Source organism: Ptychodera flava, chromosome 5, assembly GCF_041260155.1.
Source record: "Ptychodera flava strain L36383 chromosome 5, AS_Pfla_20210202, whole genome shotgun sequence".
Taxonomy (NCBI): Eukaryota; Metazoa; Hemichordata; class Enteropneusta; family Ptychoderidae; genus Ptychodera; species Ptychodera flava.
This window is the reverse complement of record NC_091932.1, coordinates 42,349,870-42,373,602: the sequence shown is the minus strand read 5'-3', so window position 1 is coordinate 42,373,602 and position 23,733 is coordinate 42,349,870. Positions and strand designations below refer to the sequence as shown.

Sequence of the window (23,733 nt, the reverse complement as noted above, 5' to 3'; positions counted from 1 at the left end):
CCTCCGTATGCTCTCCAGTTTTTTCCTCCGCTGCTAGGATATTTTTTCCTCTGTTCAATTTCTGCCTCTTTTCTTAACCTACTTTCTAACTCCTTTTTGCTTTTCTCAACCCAGCGGTCAAATCTTTCGCAAGCTGGTCTTTTTCAAGTGCCAACTCTGCTATAACCTTTTCTTTAGACTTGATATCAATGCCCATTTCTCTGATATGATTGGTCAATTCCTGTCTAGTACTTGCTACAGCATCATTCCTTTCGTCTATTAGTTTGTTTGTTATTTCCTGTATCTTACTTTCATAGTTCTGTTGCAATGCTTGAGCATTGTCTCCGCTAGATTTCAACTGTTCCTGTAACTGCTTTGCTTGTTCCTGTAAACTATTAAACCTATCAAGCTGCTCTTTCAATTTATTTTGATACATTTCTTCCATTTCTTTGCTACTTTGTTTCACTTTGTCAATCATTTTCTGAAGGTCACTCTTTTCTTTGTCATGTTCGGCTTTCACAGATTCTACCGCTTGAATAAACTTTTCTCTGGCATCTCCGACTAACAAACCGTATTTTTCTTTCTCATTTTGAATATCTTTCTCTAAGCTCTGCATGTCCAATTTCATATTAGATCTTGTTTTGTCTAGGGTTTGTAAAAGTTTTTTGAATTTCTCCTGCTCATTAGCTAGATATGTCTTTGTTGTTTCTAGTTCATTTTGCACTTTGACGAGTTGGATAGATTTCTGCATAAGATCTGTGTGTAGAGCTGTAGCAGCATCTGTAGTGTCGTGTCTGCCTTTGCTGGTTAGATCTGGTATTAGACTCTGCGGAGCTGACACAAAGTCATCGTTTTGGTCAGTGAACGACACAAAGGGTGACTGATTCACATTTGTAACTGGTGTCTCTGGACTCTTGTCCTGCAGCACTTCATCAATCTTGATCAAAGACTGTCTTTGCTCTTCTGCCATTTTCTGAAACTCTTCGTCCAGGACATTTTCAACTTTCTCAAAGCTAAGGCTAAGTCTCTTTGAGTCCTCATCTTCCTCCATCTTAGCATTTTTGGTAGCCTCGGCAACCACTGTGCCGTCTTTGGAAGGCATCTGTTGAGGTTGATTGTTTACATTCCCAATGAGTGAAGTCTCATTTCCTTCAGGTAATTCTTTCAATGGACTCCTGGCTGTCAGACTTTTCAAGGCCATTACCTCTTGGTGGTGCTCTTCAAAATCTTTCATGAAATTTTCACCACTTGGAATACGTAGAACTGTAGCTAATTCTGGCACTTCCTGTCTGAGCTGTGTAATATCTGTATCTGTTATCTCAGGCAGCCTGGCATCAAAGGGTTCTGGGATTTCTCTCTGGTGAAAATGAAACATAAAAAGACCCTTTATTAATTTTTTTGTTTGGTGAATGAAATGGTTCATTGCTGGATATTTCAAGAATGTCCACGCCATCATTTTTTTTGTTAAAAAGCGATTCAATAAAATTTGTAGAGTTTGAGATTCAGCCTTTTCACTGTTACACATACATCATAATATGTTCCTTATAAATGATGAAGAATACCGGTACATAGTGAGACTATCAGGTGCGTAAAGTTATACCAGGCTGTGTTAAGTTACTGTTTCTTAACCCATAATGGCTTCCACAAAAGTACAGCTGTTAAAATGTCTCTCAAAATAAATATTTACAGTTACTGAATAATTGAGCAATAAATCACACCAAGCGACAGTATACCACAAGATTTGACCAGTTCACAACATATACGCACACGCGATAGCTAGTGCATATATGAAGTGAACTGGTCAAAATCAAGTGGTATACCACAGCTGGGTGTGATTTATTGCTATTATATCATAACAGTATATTGAAATTCTGGCGTGGAACGTCAAAAATGGATTTTTGCTCAAGCTGAGAGCTCGCGCGTATGCCAGCCGTGGTATATCGCCAATATACCACGGTTCTTTTTGTGTCTCGACCAATCAGATCGCTGTATTTGCGCCATCAATATACTGGTATGATATAATATGGCTATATATTTTGTCTCAGTATAGAATGATGGGTAATGACTAACAGGAGGGTAAATATAGATTGATATTTACTCACCGCAAAGGCTGATGGGTAATCATCTATCCCTGGGAATAAACCATGCAGGAAATGTTTTCCCATTAGAGCAGAAAATTCCATTCTTCTTGAAATTTCTTCTCCTTGGATATTGCTGGATTCATCCGTCAATTTTGTTGCCCACTGGGTTTCAATGGAAAAAAGATCTCTGGGTATTATTACATGAAATCAGCTAATTTGAGATTTGCATTCTGATGAAATACTTCCTATGAAAAATCCGTGATTTCTTGCTGCCATGGATTGAATGCTCTGAAGTGAAAACCTTTGTTATTCATTTATGGAAAATAATGCAAGGGACATGGAAGACAATGCATAAAGCAGTGAGGGAATAGCAAAATAAGTATTAGGTAGGGGAGGCAGAAAACAAAAAAAGGTAACGGAGGGTGACAACAAGGGATAATGCCTAAAAACAACAAAGAGATAGGAAAAGCTAGAATCAAGTATGAGGGAGGAGAGACTAAAAACAAGTACAGGGTAGGGGAGACTCAATATATAAGTTTGTGGTGATGGGTACATTCCGGATCCACAAACAAGTCTCATATCAATGGATGACTGCTGATGAACACTGGTAAGAAAGTACCGGTAGAATATGTAGTTCCCTGTATCAATATAAATTCCTGCCATGATTAACTTGAAAATATCCTGTACCTTTGTCCCAAAATCTCCATATCATTGCCGCATCAATGTTAAGAATGTGTTTTTGATCCATCAACAATACAGATATTTTGTAGAAATTTCACATAATTTCTATCAGGAAATATCATGAAAATTGCACACATGAGTGATATATGACTTTGTAATGATGATTACACATAATAGTGTTTGATTGACAAGGAGGCTATTCACTTGCAGTCTGCTGGACACTTCACTTTGTTGAACAAAAGAAATTAACCCTTCAGTGTTTTTCTTCAGAGATCAGTAGCAATACACCAAATGCTGTACAACAGATCAGGGAAAGACACTAAGGGTTGTCCGATTGCCCGGGGCAAGTGAAAGTCGCGTTCGGGCAAGTGAACCTCCGATGCCACTTGCCCGACGGGACAAGTGAAAAAAATAATACCTAGAAATCGAATTCACGAGAGCGATTTTCTGGTGAGGGAACACGGACTTAAACACAAAAAATTTTCGTTATGTCATTGTGAACATTTCCATAAGGTTTTTCATAAAATTGCATGAAGAGTTGATGAAAGAATCATGTAATCGTTTTCAATAAATGCAGTTCAAACAATACCACCGGTTAAATACCGTACGCGGATTTTGCATATGAAAAAGCTGTTCAGCTGGTGGAGCGTACGTTCACCAAAGTTCATTGCATTGACTGTGAGGTTACGGTGTCTCAAAATATGTTGATACGGTAAAAAAAGAAACACACAGCGGTTTTTGTGCTTTGTATGAACGTTTATAATGATGTAAAAATAAAGTCCAGTGGTGAAAAATCACCACAAAAAAGGGAGTTTTACTAAAACGTACTCTTCAATGTTAACTTGAAAGTGACAGTGAGTGGCATCGTGGCAAGACCGCATGCAATGAAAGTCATGAGCAAGCTTTGGTGTCAACGGGTCCAGTCTTTGAATTTTCAATGAACACTGACTTAATTTTCAGGTCAATAAGCTAAAAGTTACTTGTCCGTGGCGACCAACCTCTCTGTTTGTGAATTTTCCCATTCTAAAATGACTGTCAAGAAGCAATTGGAGCGAGTTTGACATCGAGAAATTCATCTTTCAAGACACATAGAAAACCACCGGCGCCGTAGGTTGTTGGTTTAAATTCTATTTAGTCTGCGCATGAGCATTAAAAAGACCACCTAGGTTATTAGAAAAACATAGGATACTGGTATAGTGCAATGGTAATCCAAACTTCATAGGCTATGATGTCAGCGCAGTAAAAACATGACAAAGAAGTGCATTATTTTTCAGAAGCTTCAAAACATTCCTTTATAGCTACAGATTTTTTTCTTTCTGTATAAATAAGTTAAAACTTTTAACTGCAAAAATACTTTGAAGGTACAATTAAAATGGCTGTTATTATTTGTACATTAAGACCTAAGAAAGTACACATACAAACATATGAACTGTTAGAATTTTTTCTATGAATATGAAAGCCCCACTAGCTGTAAATCTTGAAATTTGTTGACCTAAAAAGGCTTCCTATTTTTTCTGGTTTTCTTTAAATTCTACCCATTAATAGGATATAGTCTTTGCAGCTTTACAAAACATTCTTTAGTGAAAAATTGGACAAGTAAATTTACATTTTAACCATTATTTTGATTTCCCACCATACTACAAAGAAAACAAAACATTTTTGTCCCAGTTGAAAACATTCAACACTATGCATTACATTGGACTACTCTGTTGTTTCCTTGAATATTCAAATGCATATATGCATGGTGTACACTGTTTTTTGCTATGTTTGCATTGGGTGCCATTTTACGTTTGGGCACACATTATTTTTCTTGTTCAAAATTGCACATGCAGTCTCACTGGGCAGTTAACAATACTTGTATTCAAACCCCTCACAGAGCACATTCCCAAAATCTTGTTTTAGTTCAGAAGTAAACTCACATAAAGAATGCTATATGATACTGCTAGTGGGGCTTTGATAATTGATTTAATATAAATGAGCCATCCAGCACTCTTAGAAGTGTGAGGAGAACCCTATGAGAATGTCTGACATTTTCTCATGATAACATGATAATTTTCAAAATAAAGTGTGTGAAATGAAAAACCAATGTTTTAGCTTTTTCCAAACACGTAAATTATACTGGGCAAGTGGTTTTCCAATTCGGGCAAGTGAACCGAAACCCCCACTTGCCCGAAGGGCAAGTGGATAAAAAAATAAGTGTCTTTCCCTGCATATTGGTGTCCACTTTTTTCATACAAAAATTGCAAATAAATATCGAGTAAAGCATACAGTAATGCTATCTATCCACTCCATAAACTGAACACAGAGTTTGCATCATTCATAAAAAAAAATTGTATTTCATAAACTTTTAACCAAGTTACTGACAAACCTGCATGAATTTGCTAGAAAACAACTTCCTACGATACACTTCTACCACAGCCATTGCATACAGTCTTGGTGCCATGTCAATCTGCTCAACAACTTCAAGACGTCTTCTTAACCTCTTCAAATTTTCATGATAAATGACCATTTTACTGTCAATATCCGATATCTGTTTCTCTACATACATTATCCACCTGGAACAGACACACAGAGCAAATTTTGATTTCTTATGCTTCAATGTACTGTACGGTATTCAAAAGTTGCAACTTCAGAAAACTTTTCAAGCAAGAGTTAAAGCCCTAATAGCTGAATCATTTTGTATTCTCCTTACTAAAAACTAGCACCCAAACTTCAGAGAGATGTTTTTGATTCCTGTTATTAAGCTATATTGTCTTTGAAAATGTGACATTTCTATGCCTTAGTGATGTACATGGCTCTTTAAATTCAGGTACTTCCATACACATTTTTAGCAGCCATATTTGAGTTACACCTTCAAAATTATTTAGTTGATAAAATCTAAGTTGTGTTTTCATTTCCAATGTTTGAGGAGTGTTCTGTGGTCATAATTCTGTAAGTAATTATGGAAAAATGCGTAAGTTGCATTTAATTTCAAACCATCTTATCAAAAATAGCGTCAATGACACTGTAGCTCCCATCCCGGACTATTTAGTGTTTGTTCTCTGGTCAGATATTTGAACATGTGTGAAAGGGATAAGTGCATGAAGTGAAAATACTTAAATGAAATGTACTGGAGACAGTGAAATATGTTTAATGTAATTATTCAGAATATAAAATGGAAAATACAGAATTAGATATATCGAATACTGTGATACAACCATTAACTCAACAAGTCATTTACAATGACATAGTCCCCACTTGTAATAGGAGTATTAGTCTTGATGGGGCAGGAAAATGTGGTCATTAAGAAGTATCACTGGAGTGTATATGTTGAGATCTATGGGCACATAGGTCTATGTCGTTGTTCCCAATTTGAAACACATGAGGCATGTCTAAGTTATGGTTCTAAATCGGAAAAAAGATCAGACCTCTAGCAGTATTGGCCAGCCAAGAAATACATATGCGCATTATAAATGAGGTACAAGATGTGACATCTTAAGGTCTAATATCCTATCAAAATTGGAGGGTATAGAACTTGTGGTTACTGAAATATGCATATATATGTATAATCAAGGTCAAAGGTCATCGAGGTCACATGACATTTTGAAAAAAAAAATTATATTGCTAATTAATCCCTATATGCCAAAAAATCAGATCTCTAGCTCTATTCGCTTGCCCAGAATTAGATGTGTACATAATTAATGAGGTAAAGCGTGTGTTGTCATAAGGTCTCCCATCCTACTAAATACAAAGGACATAGCACTTGTGGTTACTTATTTATTGACATAAACATATATTTTAGGTAAAAGGTCATCGAGGTCACATGACATTTGGTCAAAAAATTTCTCTCCTATAGTTATCCCTATATACCAAAATCAGACATCCAGCTCTATTGGCTCGCTCAGAATGAGATATGCGCATAATTATTGAGTACAGTATGTGGCGTCATAAGGTGTCCAATCATACCATACATGAAGGTTGTAGCACTTGTGGTTACCGAGTTATGGAAAAATATGTATATTTGAGGTCAAAGGTCACCGAGGTCACGTGACATTTTGTCAAAAAAATTGTTTTGCTAAGTTATCCCTATATACCAAAAATCAGACCTCTAGCTCTATTGGCTCGCTCAAAATTAGATATGCGCATAATTAATGAGGTACAATATGTGGCGTCATAAGGTGTCCCATCATACCATACATGAAGGCTGTAGCACTTGTGGTTACTGAGTTATGGACAAATATGTATATTTGAGGTCAAAGGTCACCGAGGTCACGTGACATTTTGTAAAAAAATTGTATTGCTAAGTTATCCCTATATACCAAAAATCAGACCTCTAGCTCTATTGGCTCGCTCAAAATTAGATATGCGCATAATTAATGAGGTACAATATGTAGCGTCATAGGTGTCCAATCATACCATACATGAAGGGTGTAGCACTTGTGGTTACCGAGTTATGGAAAATATGTATATTTGAGGTCAAAGGTCACCGAGGTCACGTGACATTTGTCAAAAAAATTGTATTGCTAAGTTATCCCTATATACCAAAAATCAGACCTCTAGCTCTATTGGCTCGCTCAAAATTAGATATGCGCATAATTAATGAGGTACAATATGTGGCGTCATAAGGTGTCCCATCATACCATACATGAAGGCTGTAGCACTTGTGGTTACTGAGTTATGGACAAATATGTATATTTGAGGTCAAAGGTCACCGAGGTCACGTGACATTTTGTCAAAAAAATTGTTTTGCTAAGTTATCCCTATATACCGAAAATCAGACCTCTAGCTCTATTGGCTCGCTCAAAATTAGATATGCACATAATTAATGAGGTACAATATGTGGTGTCATAAGGTGTCCCATCATACCATACATGAAGGCTGTAGCACTTGTGGTTACTGAGTTATGGACAAATATGTATATTTGAGGTCAAAGGTCACAGAGGTCACGTGACATTTTGTCAAAAAAATTGTATTGCTAAGTTATCCCTATATACCAAAAATCAGACGTCTAGTGCTATTGGCTCGCTCAAAATTAGATATGTGCATAATTAATGAGGTACAATATGTGGCGTCATAAGGTGTCCCATCATACCATACATGAAGGCTGTAGCACTTGTGGTTACTGAGTTATGGACAAATATGTATATTTGAGATCAAAGGTCATCAAGGTCACATGACATTTTGTCAAAATATCCGAGATATATGCGTGAACGGATGGACTCACGGATGGACGAACAGACGGACATGACCCAATCTATAAGCTCACTGGACTTCACCGTGGGGACTAAAAATTGTGTCACTGCATCCTTTTGCAATATGAATACGATGAGAAACTAAATTTTTATTTTTCGTGGCCTTATACATGGGAGTCTATGGAGATCTGCCTTATACATGGGAGTCTATGGACGTGTAAACTAAAAATATGCAAATTTCACCACGATTTGCCCAAATTTGGGAAAGGTCACTCCTATGCACTTCCATACCAAGTTTCAAATCAATCGGACTTGTGGTTTCAGAGCAGGAGATTTTTTGACCAAAAATGGGAGAAAATTACAAAAAAATTCATGAAAAATAGCAAGTCCAAGATACTGACCCAAGATGTGCACAATCATTTCATGTCAGCCCAAAGTACTTACATGCTAATTTTTCATGTAATCTGCTCAGTGGTTATTGAGTTTTTTCAATTTTGACTGTTTTTACATTTTTTCACTTAATTTGCATATTTTTGGCAATGACAACTTCATTTGAACAAAATCTCATCTACAGCCCATCATCCATGTACACACCAAATATCAAGATGAAATGTACAGCGGTTTTGGAGTTTTTGATGTTGACGGACAGACATACAGACATACAGACATACAGACATACAGACATACAGACATACAGACATACAGACATACATACATACAGACATTTCCCTAGCCTATAAGAATAGCTTCCATTGCCATATATACATATGGCTATGGGAGCTAAACCAAAGGAAAAAGATACAGATAATGGGGATATGGCTATGATATGGCTACATCAATCAAATTCGATATCGATTTGTCAAAATGATGATAGATTTTGATTGATAGGCAAATGTCACAGAGTGGGTCAGTCAATTATCATTATGGATTGTGCTTTATGAACTCTACAGCCTGTGAGAGGTCACAGTCAGACACATAGCTTGGTTATTGAATCATTCTTCATAAGGTTGGGATGTAGCTGAGTGGTTTTGATGGCTGATGTCTTTACTATGTAAATAGGTGTCATACCGGTATGTAGATAGTTTGAAGACGTTCATCAATACACTGAATTACCTTAGCCTTGCATGCAAATTTGCAGATAGCTCTTCCTTGGCAAGTGTACACCGTCTTCTGATGTCTCGAAGTTGGCTGTGATTTTTCAACATGACGATTAACTGCTTTTGGTGACTTGCACATAGGTCAGGCAGAATGGAAGGATCGTTCAACTTGGTGACTCTTTCCTGGTTTTGAACAAATCCCTGATGAAAAGAGGTCATATTCAAAAGAAAAGGAATACCTCAGTTAACCTATATTACATGATACTGGGATGAGAGAATATGAGTTGAATTGCCCATTTCCTGGAAAATTGATATACTGGTATAATTGCTGCAATTACAAATAACAGGAAAACTAGGTCAGATCAGATTGACTTTCATCTAAAGAGTATCAGAGAGGGAAAAAATACGAAATTAATTATTGCATTCAGAATTGATATCATAATGATGCTATTTAAATAATCTATTTGCAATCAGTCATAACACACAATGTCAAACCTCATTTCTTTCATTTTCTCCCTCCTGCCCTCAAAAGAATATATTTTTGTATGTTTTTCAAAGGGGGCCTTGACATGTTTCTATTATGCCAGTAAAATTGACCCTTAGCATGAGGCATATCAATTAGATGTGATTTCATTCATACCTGTGACATATCTCCTTGTTCTTGAACTATTTTCCTTGCACCAGCCATCAGTTGTTCCAATCCAAACAATCTGTCACCAAGACCTTTGATTTCCTTCATGCTGGCATTGTCTACAGCCTCTGGCAATCACAGGTGACAAGAAAAAAAATAATCTTTGTGAAATTTTCAGTTTTCACTTGAAACCTCTTTGACTTTGTCACCCACAGCTCACGGTGAAAACATTCGAAAACCATCAGAGTGCACCATTGGGGTCAAGGACAGGGCAATGTCAATGGGGTTAAACTGAATCAGTGAAGTCTACTGGTCAAAATTCATGAAAACACCTTCATTGGAGGATGAGGTATGTTTTTATCAAAATGGCAAATGTGTAGTCATAAGGCTTTGTGGTGTGTTTGAACTGATGCTTGACGTAAAAGAAGAATATCAGAGAAGTTGCTGAATGAAAGAGTCTGATTTTGAGATTTAGTACATCAGTGATTGATTGACCATTAGCTTGTACAAATTTCAATATAATTTGTTACTGTATCATTTTTTGTAGCTGCAAGAATCTCTAAAACCTAATGTTCTGTATGTATTGTAAAAAAAAAACATTTCATATAATTTCAACATTTCATTGCATCACTTACCTAATGCTGTATTAATCTCTGTCATTAAATTATTGAGAACAGATTCATCAAACTGAAAAGAGGTGAGAAAGTGAAATAGTTGTGTCAGGTAGAATGAACTTCAAGGATGTTACTTAGACTCACAAATTTTAACAGTACTTTTATGGTCTTGCGCTCGTGGGGGCTCATTTTGAAGCTCTCATCATATTGCTCTTGTGAAAATTAAACAATTAATTTTTTCCCCATGGCGGCCATTTTGAATTTTAACTGCTAGTATATTTAAGGTAGTTTGTTTCTCTAGTGCTGAAGTTCCCATGGTGACCACTGAAATGTATTCTTGATTTTAAAGAGAATGGTGTAATGTATTTTTGAGCAAAGTCACAGGAAAAGTTTAATTCTTTCAATTTTTAGGCGCATACTACACTATCATTTGCTGACTTCATTGTTCTCTATCTGTACCAGCATGTCCACATTACTATCAGTTTATCTGTCTACTCAACTCTTACAGCCAGATCTTCAGAATGTCTTAATGATGGGTATTGTCTGTCATATTGTGCAAGACATGTGAGTATCAAAGAAAAGTCGGACCATACATGTTTGAAAACACACATGTCAGGACTGTTTGCTGAGGTTTAGGTACAAGAATATACAGTGGCAGCTAAAACAATATCTCGCACATTTTAACCTGATTGCTAGTAAAGTTTGATATTTCAAAGAAGGGGACCTTGTTAACATGTACAGGTCTTCTGCCATCAACAAAACCATTAGGGTAGGGAAGAGATAGTTGTGCAATAAATGATACAGTTTCATCCCTTTGCACCATTATGTAGGATGAGGCATGACTTTGTTGACATCAAGGAATGTTACAAAAGTGAATTCATATACAAGTCGATGTGATATTAAATCAGATACTGAACAGTTTATTAACACACATCATTCCATGGTAGAGATGATAAGGGTTACATGAACTCAGAAGAGAGAAATCAGACTCAGTAAACAGAACTGACTTGTAATATTGCTGGAGACTTCAGCGACTGTTGTCACTGACAATGACATTTTTCTGAAACATTGATTCAAGTTTGTTCCGAGTGATATGAGTAATCAATAATCTCTGAAATCTCACCTGTTCTAATGCCTTCAAGCATTGCTCTGCCATTTGCTGTAAGGTACTTCTCTGGTCCTGAAAGACACACACAAATCACTCACTACAAATGTATTATCCTCCTATAGGATTGTTTGCAAATGACAGACATACATATAAGAATTTCTTCTTTTATTTCCCTGAATGATCATATTGAGGAAGAATGCACCTCAGGGACAGATATTCAGACTCTCAAATTTTTGTAACTCTTTTCTTGTCTACCTCTGCGCATCATTGTGAAGCTCTTGAGTATGAAAATTGTTTTCATCATGTTAGTTTTGTGAAAACTGAATATTCAATTTTTCTCCATGGAGCTAACACAGGGTGGCAGCCATTTTGAATTTCAAATATCGGTAAATATTGGGTAATTTGTTTCTTCAGTACCGTAATTTGCACAGTGACCGCTAACTATTATTCTTGATTTGGTAAGAGAATGATTGAAAGTTTCATTTTCTAACGTTTGAACAAAAGATTACTATAATAGGTCTTGCAGTTTCAAGGTGTACAATACCTTTATAAGAAGCACAGCAGATAGCTCCTCTTTGTTATAATTTGACAGAAATACAAAACACACCACCAACCTGGCTACTTATCCACTGTAGTAATGTTATGCATTTTGACAAATCAGCTGGTTTCTGTTGGTTTTGTCGCTGTGGCAACAGACATGGAAGAAGTGGCATTTTGGAGAGAAGAGTTAAGACAGTGCTGAAGTCACTCAACATGGTGAAGTATTGAGATCTGGTCACTAGAAATTCTTCAAAATTCTGCTTGAATATGTTGGATCTGTGTCCGAAAGCACTGGGAAAAAATAGAAACATACATGTCATGTAGTACAATATTAGATATTCCTTCATAACGTCATATTCAAACATCAATTTTTTTTTTCCGTAATGTATGTCTTAAACCGGTGTGCGGGGTATAAAAGGCCCCTAACTTATTGAAAATTCATAATGGCGCTTGAGTGACAACTGGCAATAGCTAGGTAGACCGCTCCGTGAAAATCGGCCTAAACGATTCTCAAACATCTATTATTGGCATACCATGAACATAGACTGTTTCATAAACACCTAGGCCATACAGGTATCTGCAAAGTTTCACAAAGTTTTTTAAAACTACGACAATTAGGGGAAAAATCGCTTTCTGAACAAAGGGAATGGCCCTCCGGAGACAGTTGTTCCATGATTCAAACAATTGTCAATCATTCGGTGACGCGCAGAGGCGTAAACTGGTCAAACATTTGCTGTGCATACGAGAACAATTACGATGTAAACAAACTATATGTAAACTTAGACTTATATCAGCGGGCGAAGGATGAAAACTTTGTGTTGCCATCAACTCTTTTTGCTAGCGTTTATGGTGCAATGACATCACGAAAGTGAACCATTTTCAGACGTGACTTAGCAAGAGGACTGGTCCGTAAGCTTACCCGTAGTACGATGTTTTCTAGCGAAAAGCGCGTAAGCAGAGTCCGTAGTTTGCACTGAGAATGGCATCGAAAATAACCATGGCGGTAGCCTCCATGATCAATTTAATTATTGTCAGTCGAAGAGATCCACGTTTTTAACAACTTCCCCCTTCCAAATCTACGGCCAAACGTGACGGTACTGAACAGTTGTTTTGGATATATATGCTGGCCCCGAAAACGACCGTATGTACACGTGTTTTTACACGTGGAAATGACATGTCGTGTTCGGAGGGCTGGTACTAGTAAGGTTTTGACATACCGATTATCCCAGTTTCATTTGGACTTCTGTGATGAGAATTTAACAAAAATTGTAAGATATTGGAATAGTTGAACATTCAATCTTCAGTTCAAGATGAGCAAGTAAGCGCCATCACCCAATCTTGTAAACGCTTTAGGATACGCGTGTCTGAGGACAGCTCATTGATTCCGCACTACATCGTAATAATATTTCGGCAAAAGCTGGACTTTAATTCCTTCAATAACCATGGAGGTAGAAAGAAAGACGGAGAGGAACCCAGTCTGTCATTGATTCCAGTCGAAGGTTAACGTTTCGAGAAAAACTTGCAATTGCTCCGAAAATAAACATAACTCGTGATAATTTTTCGATATCACCCCGCCGCCAAGCAACCGAGCAACTGACCGCGATCGCTATTACCGTGATACACGAGATTCAAGGAAGTCTCGACCCTTCCGTGAATTTCCTTTATTTTTTGCGATCGGTCATGACGTCGCCGTTTACCTATTTCCTATCATTTTCCTGACGTATTCCTTTTCCTTCCTAGTTTTTCTTTCTTTCTTTTTTCTTTCGAGTATTGCCATGGCATAACTGAAACGAACCGGGAAACGAAGGCTACAGTGTACGTACCCAAGCCTGAGTGTGATTTGAGAGCAAACAGATTACGTAGATAATGCGAACGATCGCAACTGTTGCCAACAGACTCATTATGCAGAGCCATGCTCCAAAACGCCCACCCAAACTTGGCACTAATCCTGATCCCGGTCCATTTCGAGCCGGGCTTTAAGGTAGAATGTATCTCAGAGTTAGATACTCGGAAACTCAAATTTTAACAAAACTTTTCTTCTCTACCACTATTAGACATGGGGCTCATTTGAGGAAGAACAATGTTCACCATTGTAGGTTTTTTAAAATCGATAATTTTATTGCACGGTCACCATTTATTTTTACTCCTGATTTTGAAAGAGGGTGGTAGAAAGTTTCCTTTAGGAAAGTTTGAGTGACAGTTTAGGTCTTTAACTTTTGAACCATATACTACCTTACATAACTTTTCATATCTAAAGATTCCTGTGCAGTCAATAATCTCATAAACTAAACATTCCATGTTACATTCATTTGAGAAAGCAAATACCGGTACATCTGAACCCTATTTGAAAACTTCAAGACTGCATGGCTCATCGGAACCACTTTTGTGATATGGCAATCAGTATAGATGTTAGGTTTTTGCTCCTGGTTCTTATTCCACTCTCTCAACATTGTAGAGTGATTTGTAGCTGTGAATGAAATCTAGTCTCAACATTATAGAGTGATTTGTTACTGTGAAAGAAATCTAGTCTTAAAGTAGAGATATTCAAACTTTCAAACTTTTTAAAATATTTTTCAGTCTATCATTTGTGGCACATATTTTGAAGCTTATGGAGAAAAAAGCTATTATCATTGGCTTATTTTTGTGAAAATCAACTTAAATTTTTCTATACTGAGTTAACATAGAGATAGCAGCCATTTTGAATTTCAAATGTCAAGAGATATTGAGAAATTGGTTCTCTAGTATCAAATTTTGCACAATGGCCCCTTTGATTCTTGATTTGACAGGGAATAGTTTGAGGTTCCCTGATGGAAAATTTCAGCAACAGATAATTAACTCTTTGAGCACTATAATTTTCTCCCGCCAAAATTTTAGTGCAAAATTTTACCAATTTTTATGAATTTTTCTGTAACTTTTTGATAATGTTGGACCAAATGGATATCACATTTAATTGGCTACAGTTCGTTATCAAAATTTTGACAAAAATCTGAAAAAACTGACAGAAGCATATTTTCTAAAGGTGACAAAAAATTACTTTGGCGCTCAACGGGTTAAAGTCATTCAGTATCTAGGCACATGTTACCTTAACCTGTTCATTACCATTTCCCTATAAACAGGTCCACATTTACCATTGAAAACGATAGGGTTGGTCCAAACCATGGTGGTGAAGATGTTGAAAACAAAAATCAACAGAAACACACTGGCTATGCTGCACTTGACCTCACTTCCACACTCTTTAGTACAATAACATAGCCTACTTTATTATTGAAAGCAATATTGATGATGAAAGGGAAGGGCTCTTCATGTCTTACCTGCTGATGTCTTCAAGGTTAGCAACAACTGCTGCCCAGCCTTGCTGCTGTAAATGCTGATCATGAACCAAACTTTCACAACACGAGACTTCATCACGGGCCAAGTCAGAAATTTGCTGGAGAAAAATAGAACATTTTGGTCAGATGAAATGTCAAGGCAGATTTGAGTCATTTTGAGAAATGATGGAGAGTGTTATTGATAAAATAGTTAAAATATCATTTCTAAAGATAATTGAAAGTGTATGGCTTACAAGCATTTGGAAGTCTGCTACAACACACAGACCATACGTCAGATATTGTACTCTTTACAAAAGAATCTTGTGTTCAGGGTGAGAGCATTTAGCTCTCATTCAATTACCAAGCACTAATTCACAGTAACTACATGCCAAGTCTGCGCCTTAGAAACTGTGTATATTACTGTTCAGATTTTGTTTAAAAATATTTGTTGTTCAGAAAACTGTCAACTGCTAAAAATTTCAACAACCTATTTAAACAGTTTATCATCTTTTGGGGAGGTAGAATTTTTCACAGCAAACACAACCAGTTTCATTTTCCATGTACATGTTTTATAGCTTTTGTCTTATGCTAGGGGTCAAACTACATTATATTGAAATGCACTGTGGGTAAAAAATTCGACTTCTCACCACAGCAAGAGTTGACATAGTTATCTCATAAATACTTTTAACATGAACATAATGGCTGTTGTGGCAAAAAGTTCTCGTTGTTCATGAAACTAAACTAATCCATCCTCTCATCTTTTCAGGCATTTCTGGCATTAAATTCCTGTATAATCTAAAACCTTCCTTTTGCTTCTGTGATCTTTTGTGTTTTACCTGTAAAAATCTACCATAGTGAAAATATGGTCAACTGCTCTAGACTTTTATGACTCACTTAGGTGGCAAAATCGTACTACAGGTACCGAGAATTATCCATTATCTACTAGAATTTCTAAAGATTTTACAATGGATACTACAGTATATTCCTCATTTCAAAACAATTTATTGTCATCACAGCCACTTTTGCCACATAATCAGAGGTACATGTACATGTAAGCCAGTCTTTGGTCACCCAGTTTAGCTGGTCCCATAGTCTAGTCTTGTTTGCTAGTCCTATAGTCTCTAAGTTTGCTGGTCCTGCAGTCTAGTTTGCTAGTCCTGCAGTCTACCAGGTAATTTGTGAGTCCTGCAGTCTACCAGTAGTTCACTGGTCCTCTAGTCTAGTTTACTAGTCCTGCAGTCTAATTTGCTGGTACTGCAGTCTGCAGACAGTCTTCGTCAAACACGTGATTCAGTATAGAGTGGTCAGTACGACCAGTGGCATGGCGACATCAGTGGTCTGAATAAAACACCTGGTGGCGTCTGACCAGAAGTCCTAAGATTTGCACACCAAGCCTGATACATAGTTTTTTACAGGAAAACTCACCAGGGCTAACTGAACTCTGGATACAACTGTTTCAAATGAAGGTTGCATATTTAGTGATCCCTCCACTTGGTATTTCAGATCTCCATCAGAGCCACCGTACACACTGGGTGATGGTGGTGCTGCCGCCTCTATGGTACTCTTACTGAATAGGAAGATTGGGTTGGTGTCCTGAAAATGTTAAAAGTATTCAATTACTCATTACCTTTCCTTGTGTTTGGGATAGACTCTGTCAGTAATGGTAAACAACAAAGAAGAAACTTGGTGAAGAAGACTTGTTAGAAAGAACTATACATGCACACATTTTATGTAATAACATGAATAGACAGAAAGCCAAAAATCCACTTTAAAAACATTTTCACATATTATTACACAAGATGCCCACATGAAAAACTACAAATTTTTCACATCATGCTGCCAACCATTCTGTCATGAAAACTACAAACTGTTTGCATGATGCTACCAACTATGCCTGTATGTGATATTACACACCAGGCCAGCTGTAAAAGTAGAAACAAATATTAACATCTTGCCAGGTAGTATTCCAACTTGAAACATGGCATGCTTTATGCAATGGTACTCACCCGTTGTGAAGACCAGAAAACTTCACATCATATATACATAACATACCATTATGAAAACTAGAAAATTTTCAAATTATGGCACAAAACATGCCATTCAGCATGATAAATTCAAAAAATTCAGATCATGCAACATGTAATGCCTGCATGAAAAAGTCAGAAATGTTCACATACCGTTCCAGCATGATAACTGCAGACTCTCATTGCAGGATCCAAATTTTCACCTCCACTTATCAACAACACTTGTTTGTCAACAGGAATCTGGCATTCATCCGCAATGGCTGCTTGCAAGTGACTTACACTGATGGAACAAAATAATCAAATGAAACAAATCAATAATAATCATACTCAAAAGGTAAAGTCGCAAACAAAAACATACATCATTGCCTCACTTTGCCTTTCTTTTTGCTTAATGCTGACTGCTTGCAATAAGCCAACTCTATGTAAAAACTATAGGTCAAAGGTCATGGAAAAGTCATTACTCATAATTTATCATCTGTCTATCCACGGTCCCTCCACAAAAGAAGTAGGTAGGGGGACCGTGGTCTACCAGTATCGTCAACCATTATTGACAACCTAGGCAAAACTTTCTTCTCTCAATCGACATTCTTTTTTTTTTTCAATAATTTTCTTTTACCTGAAGTATCAACTGTCTTTTTGTTTATTCAAATCATTCAGAACAACAAAACTAGACCATAACTAGAATACTACATTACATATATGCTCAGTTTGTTAAAGATCCATGTCAGGAATTTTGGTGTATTTTTTTCTGTACTTTACTTAGCCCTGCTTATGAATTACAGTTTCTGTCCTTACTTGCAATGATATAAAAACTTGTCAGTGCTGCATGTGTTATTGAATTTTGGTCCAGGCTGCAAGATTATCAATAATACATAGCATAGCATACACTGTGTGTGTTTGCAAGGCTAATGCTTTGTATAAGACATGTCAGGGAGAAGACAAAGAAAATGTCTCTAGAAAAAACAATTGTGAAAAAAAATCCTCAAAAGTTATAGCTATTGTACCTGTAACTACTGAATATATGGTAATATGTTATGGCATCAGTAGCCTATCTTCTACCACTATATGATATCAATTTGTGAAGAAATAAGTATTATTTTAAATTAATTAAAGTATTTCTTTTACACTGAGAGACCCTGTACCGCTGGGTACAGTTCAATGTAAAAGTGAGTTCATAGGAAATTTGCAGCATATAAGTAGGCCACATGTGTATCATGAGTCACTGTGAAGTGATGTAATGTTCAACTGATCATAATGTTTGACTAGGGCCTATCACATGACCATTTCCCATGGTTATAATGTTACAGAGGATTTTCCACAATTGAATTATGGTATGATCTCACAATAGTATTGACTGGTTTCCAACATCAATGATATGATATCACAACGTGATTTTCACTGACTTGATCTGAAGTAATACTTTGTCACACTGGTGCTTATCACTATAGTCTCCATGATACTTTTATTATTATCCCGTATCCTGTAATAACATATCTCATACATTGTATTTTAACAATGACTTGCACATTTGAAGGTCCCTGAAAACACAGTTACTGATTTTTGTCCAGTAAACCTACATAACATAACATACCATGCCAGGTATGTGAAAATATGTATAGCTCTTGGCACTACCGATTTCTGCTGACTCAGCATTTCTGGAAATAATACTTCCTGGCAGTATACGGGTTAAGCTGATTTTTACGACCTTGAATATTTGACACGAGGAGTTACATTCATTTTCAAAGTGTGCTTTTGGAACAAAGTCAGCTGTTTCTGACAGATCTTTACAGGCTAAATACCTTTACATGCCTGTGAGTTGGCTTAATCATAGTACGGTTTGACATATATTATGAAAATAGGTGACAGGACAGCAAATATACCATCACACAACCTTAAATTAAGTTTTATATTACCTGTAACCTTAACCATTAATTACTGTTAACATGACAATTGAGATTACTTTTAATCCATTGATGGGTAAGACTAAGAATATCTTTGCAATGTATGGAGGTTACAGGACAAACTTTAGAAACAGAGGGTGTATGGGTACAAGCATCTATGCAACGGGTTAACATTGAACTGAAGGTTATATAGCATTTAATGATCATATTAAATGTTGAAACAGAAGATTCTGTACATGTACCCATAAAGCCCTTTCAATATCAAAACACTATGAAACAACAGCTGTCTGAGCAGTTTGTGGGACTTCAGCAAATGTACAAAGCAGTGATGGAATTGAAAACATTTGGAAACTACAGCATGTACATCATCTGACTTGGTTGAGCAGTGTGATCAGAAATGTGTAACTTTGACCTCAATAAATGTTGACAGGGGTGCAGGGTCCACTGATCCTGTTGCTATCAAGCCTGGACACAGGTTAACTACCGGTATATTAATATTTGGCCAGCTGTCACATGCAAATTGCAATGGCAACCTTGGGCTGTCATTTCATGTCAATTCATGTTGGTTAAAAGTTTTTTATAATCACAACAGTGTCGTCAGGTAAATAGGAATTGCTCAAATATAGAACATACAATTATCAAAGACAAATGAGAGCTATCCAATCAAGCATTCCTAAACTCACAGTAGTTTCACTTTGTCAAAGGGTGTGTCCAAACCACTCAATCAGATTAGTTCACCATAAAAATGGAAAATACAACACAACTACCAACAGTCAAATGACAACTGACCCTGAACAGTCCTGTCATCAAATTAAGGAATAATTTAATTAAGGCTTGAATTTTAAGAGTTTATTGTTCCGGTTGCAAACATGGCCCTAGTAGGAACAAAGTTGCAGAGACACTTTAATGGGGGCAAAGTTCTTCATTCTCCTTGACAATAGAAAAACAACGCAGATATTGTACAAATGGTACAAGTAGCCTCAAGTCAAAGAGAGCTACTACAGAATTAAAACAGTAGCACTGCTATACATGAGAATGAACTTGGTTTACCATTAATTAAGCTATCTTAATATTTTACAGGGCCAAAAGCTGTCTTTTGGATTATGTTTAACTATTTTCATTTTGTATGTTGAAAGCAAATTCTTGTTCTACTCCCCAAAGTATGTTGCAATACCCACTATATAACTTGTCAACATAGCATCTTCATTTGTAATATACACTGTAACTGTTTTACATTTGAATTCCAAACAGGATCAGAATTCACTTCTCAACGATAACGTGTACAGGCAAAACTGTTGCAGCCAGGACGCCCCCATGCAACAATCTCCCCAAAACAGACCCAATTATCTGCGTTCTCATGTACTGTGGGTCACCTTGGGCGCACTAATGAGCCATCCGTGTTGGGTGTAGACTGCAAGTAATATCTGTCACTTATGATAACTTTATTTTGCATGGTTATTTTGAGGTTTATAATTACGTACTTTTGAAGATGTAATTAGAAGTAATTAAAACGCTGCACTTGATATTATAACAATTGTTTGTTGTCCGACTACAGTACTGACCTCTAATTGGCAGCACAAATGTATACTGCAACAATTGCCTGATATTCAAGCATATTGATGTAGTCCAGTACTTGAATTTTGTTCTGTGAAACTAGTTTGTTGCAAATAAAACAAAATTTGATTGACAATGATGCATGTTGCCCCCAAAATGCAAAATGTCCCCAAAATTAAATGGTATCATGGTGGAACACAGTGTCCCCGGGTTTAAAATTCCTGGCTGTAACACTGAGGCAGAGTTGACAACAAGCTGATTACTGTGTTTCTGCACTCGCTTTGGTAAGAAGAACAATAAAGTGTAATTCCCACTAGATACAAAAATAGTGTAAAAACATAAAATTTACAGCTATCAGCCTCAAAAGGGATGAATTGTTCTTCTCTGATCACTGAATATCAACAAGATGTTTTAATTTTTTGAACACAGTAATGATAAGCAAGCAGTCTTTCCATTAATCTATTATCTCTTACAAACATAAACAAAATTGTAATCACAGATAAGTATAACAGGAGAACAGAGCAAAACCAACACTTTTAAATCTGCTTTTGGAAGATGACAAAATTGTAATGACTACCCTTTTGACAGCTGTTGCCCTTCCTTAGACAAAATCAAAACATATGCAATTTTAAGGGACAGTAGATGTAAATTTCACTGATTTTTTCACTATTTTTGTTTTGTATACATCTGCAAGTTTTTGTTCTACTCCAAAAAGCTATTAAATTTCTATTTTCACAATGGTTTTAGGTTAAGTTTGACTATAAAACACAGCAACTTAAAATATTTTTGACATTTGTTATGTTACCTTTCACAAACAATTGGATATATTCAAAAATCCAAGCAACTAGTAAGCTTTACCTTTCAACAGCCAGATTCATGTCAAAGTTCAGCATAGTGCCTGTATCAACCAGGAAGATGTACAACATGATTGCAGCTCAGTACAACACCATTGGACTTTACAATTCTTCTAAAAAAAAAATATGATATAAAGAATGATGATGAAAGCAAACTTATGTGGGTACTTCGATGCAGTTCATGAACCAATTAATCTTACTATAGTAACCTTATCAGTTTTCTGGTGGATTCTGGGGGGGTTCAATTATCAGTTTCAAATATGTGACAAAATTGTCATTAATACATGTAGGTTGTCAGGAAATGAGGGATTTCATAGAAGGTGCATTCCCTTGAGAAATGAGTAATTTTTGTAGGAAGCAAAACCAACAAATGGAAAGTCAGTTTACCCGGTGTTCAGCCAAAATTGAACACCCTGACAGTCTTATTAGAAGACATGCAAGAAAACTGATGTACTTCCAAAAGCATTTCTTACATTCTGACAAACTGATATTCAACAAACAACAACATACATGTATTGGTGGTAGAACCATTTTTTGGAGAGACATATTCATGCACAATTGTATAGTATATGCCATATGAAAGTGATTAAACACTGATCTTTACTTGTATTTCAACATATTTTATAGACAAAAAATACCAGAGCAAAATAATCATATTGACCAACAGATAAATACAACATCCACTGAAGCCAAGATGGGATTAATGGTAGGAACTGTATCACAGGCAAATTTCTCCTTCAGATAAACTTTGTTGTTAGACTTAAATAGCTTTTAAAATGCTGTTTACATCAGGTAAATTTAATATTCCAAGCAACTTTCTACATTGACTGTACCTTGTATGGGAGTTGAAATGGTGGGAGGCTAACACACAGCCCTGCCACGCAGAGCTAAAATAATCTATGCTTTGCAAGTGACACAACATTAAACACATTAGATGGTTGAAATGCGGATATTATATACCGTCATAGCAAAGGTTGTTCCACTATGACGGTGAGAAGGCAATATTAGTTAGGGATGACATCAGCCTAACATGTAGATATGTGTCATCAAGGGTCATGGGTAACAACATGTACGGTATTATGTTGTTTGGTAAAAACATATAGACTCTACATGACGATTTGGTTTTCCATCCAAACGTCAATTTTGCAAGCCCGCTAAAACCGACGTTACCGTACAACAAATATTGCACATAACCCTCTCTGATCAGTGTGGATATAAACAGCGATATTTTGAATATGCAGCAGGTGTACTACTCATATGCAAATTTCCATTTGGTAAGTTTACTGACCGTAAGTTACATTTTTGGATTATTCGGTTGATCGATATTTTGCTTGCAGAACTGATTCTATTAATTAAGCTGTTTACTCAGGGAGTTTTGATGAATAAATATAAAGACGGTCGTTTACCTAATTAGCCGACAACTGCACCGATCACTTCTTCTTCTTGGGGATGTACGATCGCCATATTTTGACCCTTTAGGTAAATGGGGGTTTATGTATAGGATCATGGAAAGGAAATTGAGAAACCATTATTTTTATCTACAAATTGAAATACTAGTAGTTCAGTGAACACACACTCACTTATGAAGTCTTGTAGAGATGCTGATATTATTATAAAGTTGTATGTGTTATTGAAAATTGCTAATTGAATTTTTTCAGCTATGTCCACCTAGGGAGTATGGATTGGGCCTGCCCAATCTACATTTCTGCACACAGATTCGTCAATAATTTTTATCTCTTTAAATGAATAATAATACTCATTTTATTTCTCATTTATTTCAATATTTTTATAATATAATTTCATCAAATACGAACGAAATATGCATGTCTACCACAGCTAGTTTTGCTGAATTGTGTTCGCAAAATGCAATACTTCATAACAAAAGGATCTCGCTGATCTGACTCGTGGAGGAAGACTACGCCACGCGTTTTGTGAGCCGTACTAATACTGTCGTTTCTGTAGTAGTACACTATGGGTGATAGATACAACATTCACAGTCAACTAGAACATTTACAGTCGAAATATATCGGAACAGGGCACGCAGATACCACGAAATGGGACTGGTTGACCAACCAACACAGGGATAGCTTTTGTAGCTACATCGGCCATTACGACATGCTGAACTATTTTGCGTTAGCGGAAAACGAAAGCAAAGCGAGAGTACGCTTCAATCTTATGGAAAAACTCTTA

General features: G+C 36.4%; 1 protein-coding gene across 1 annotated transcript; it reads right to left on the bottom strand.

Annotated features, from left to right (window-relative positions):
• Window positions 1-16: 16 nt before the first annotated feature.
• On the bottom strand, window positions 17-23,033 carry LOC139134007 (RB1-inducible coiled-coil protein 1-like). Its single transcript, XM_070700840.1, has 13 exons — window positions 22,950-23,033; window positions 21,548-21,656; window positions 17,388-17,514; window positions 16,636-16,803; window positions 15,214-15,329; window positions 11,977-12,193; window positions 11,378-11,434; window positions 10,276-10,327; window positions 9,650-9,768; window positions 9,026-9,210; window positions 5,110-5,296; window positions 2,082-2,222; window positions 17-1,336 (listed from the first exon to the last, which is right to left on the bottom strand). The coding sequence occupies exons 2-13, from the start codon at window positions 21,613-21,615 to the stop codon at window positions 86-88; spliced, it is 2,688 nt and encodes an 895-aa protein (XP_070556941.1). The 5' UTR covers window positions 21,616-21,656; window positions 22,950-23,033; the 3' UTR covers window positions 17-85.
• Window positions 23,034-23,733: the final 700 nt, after the last annotated feature.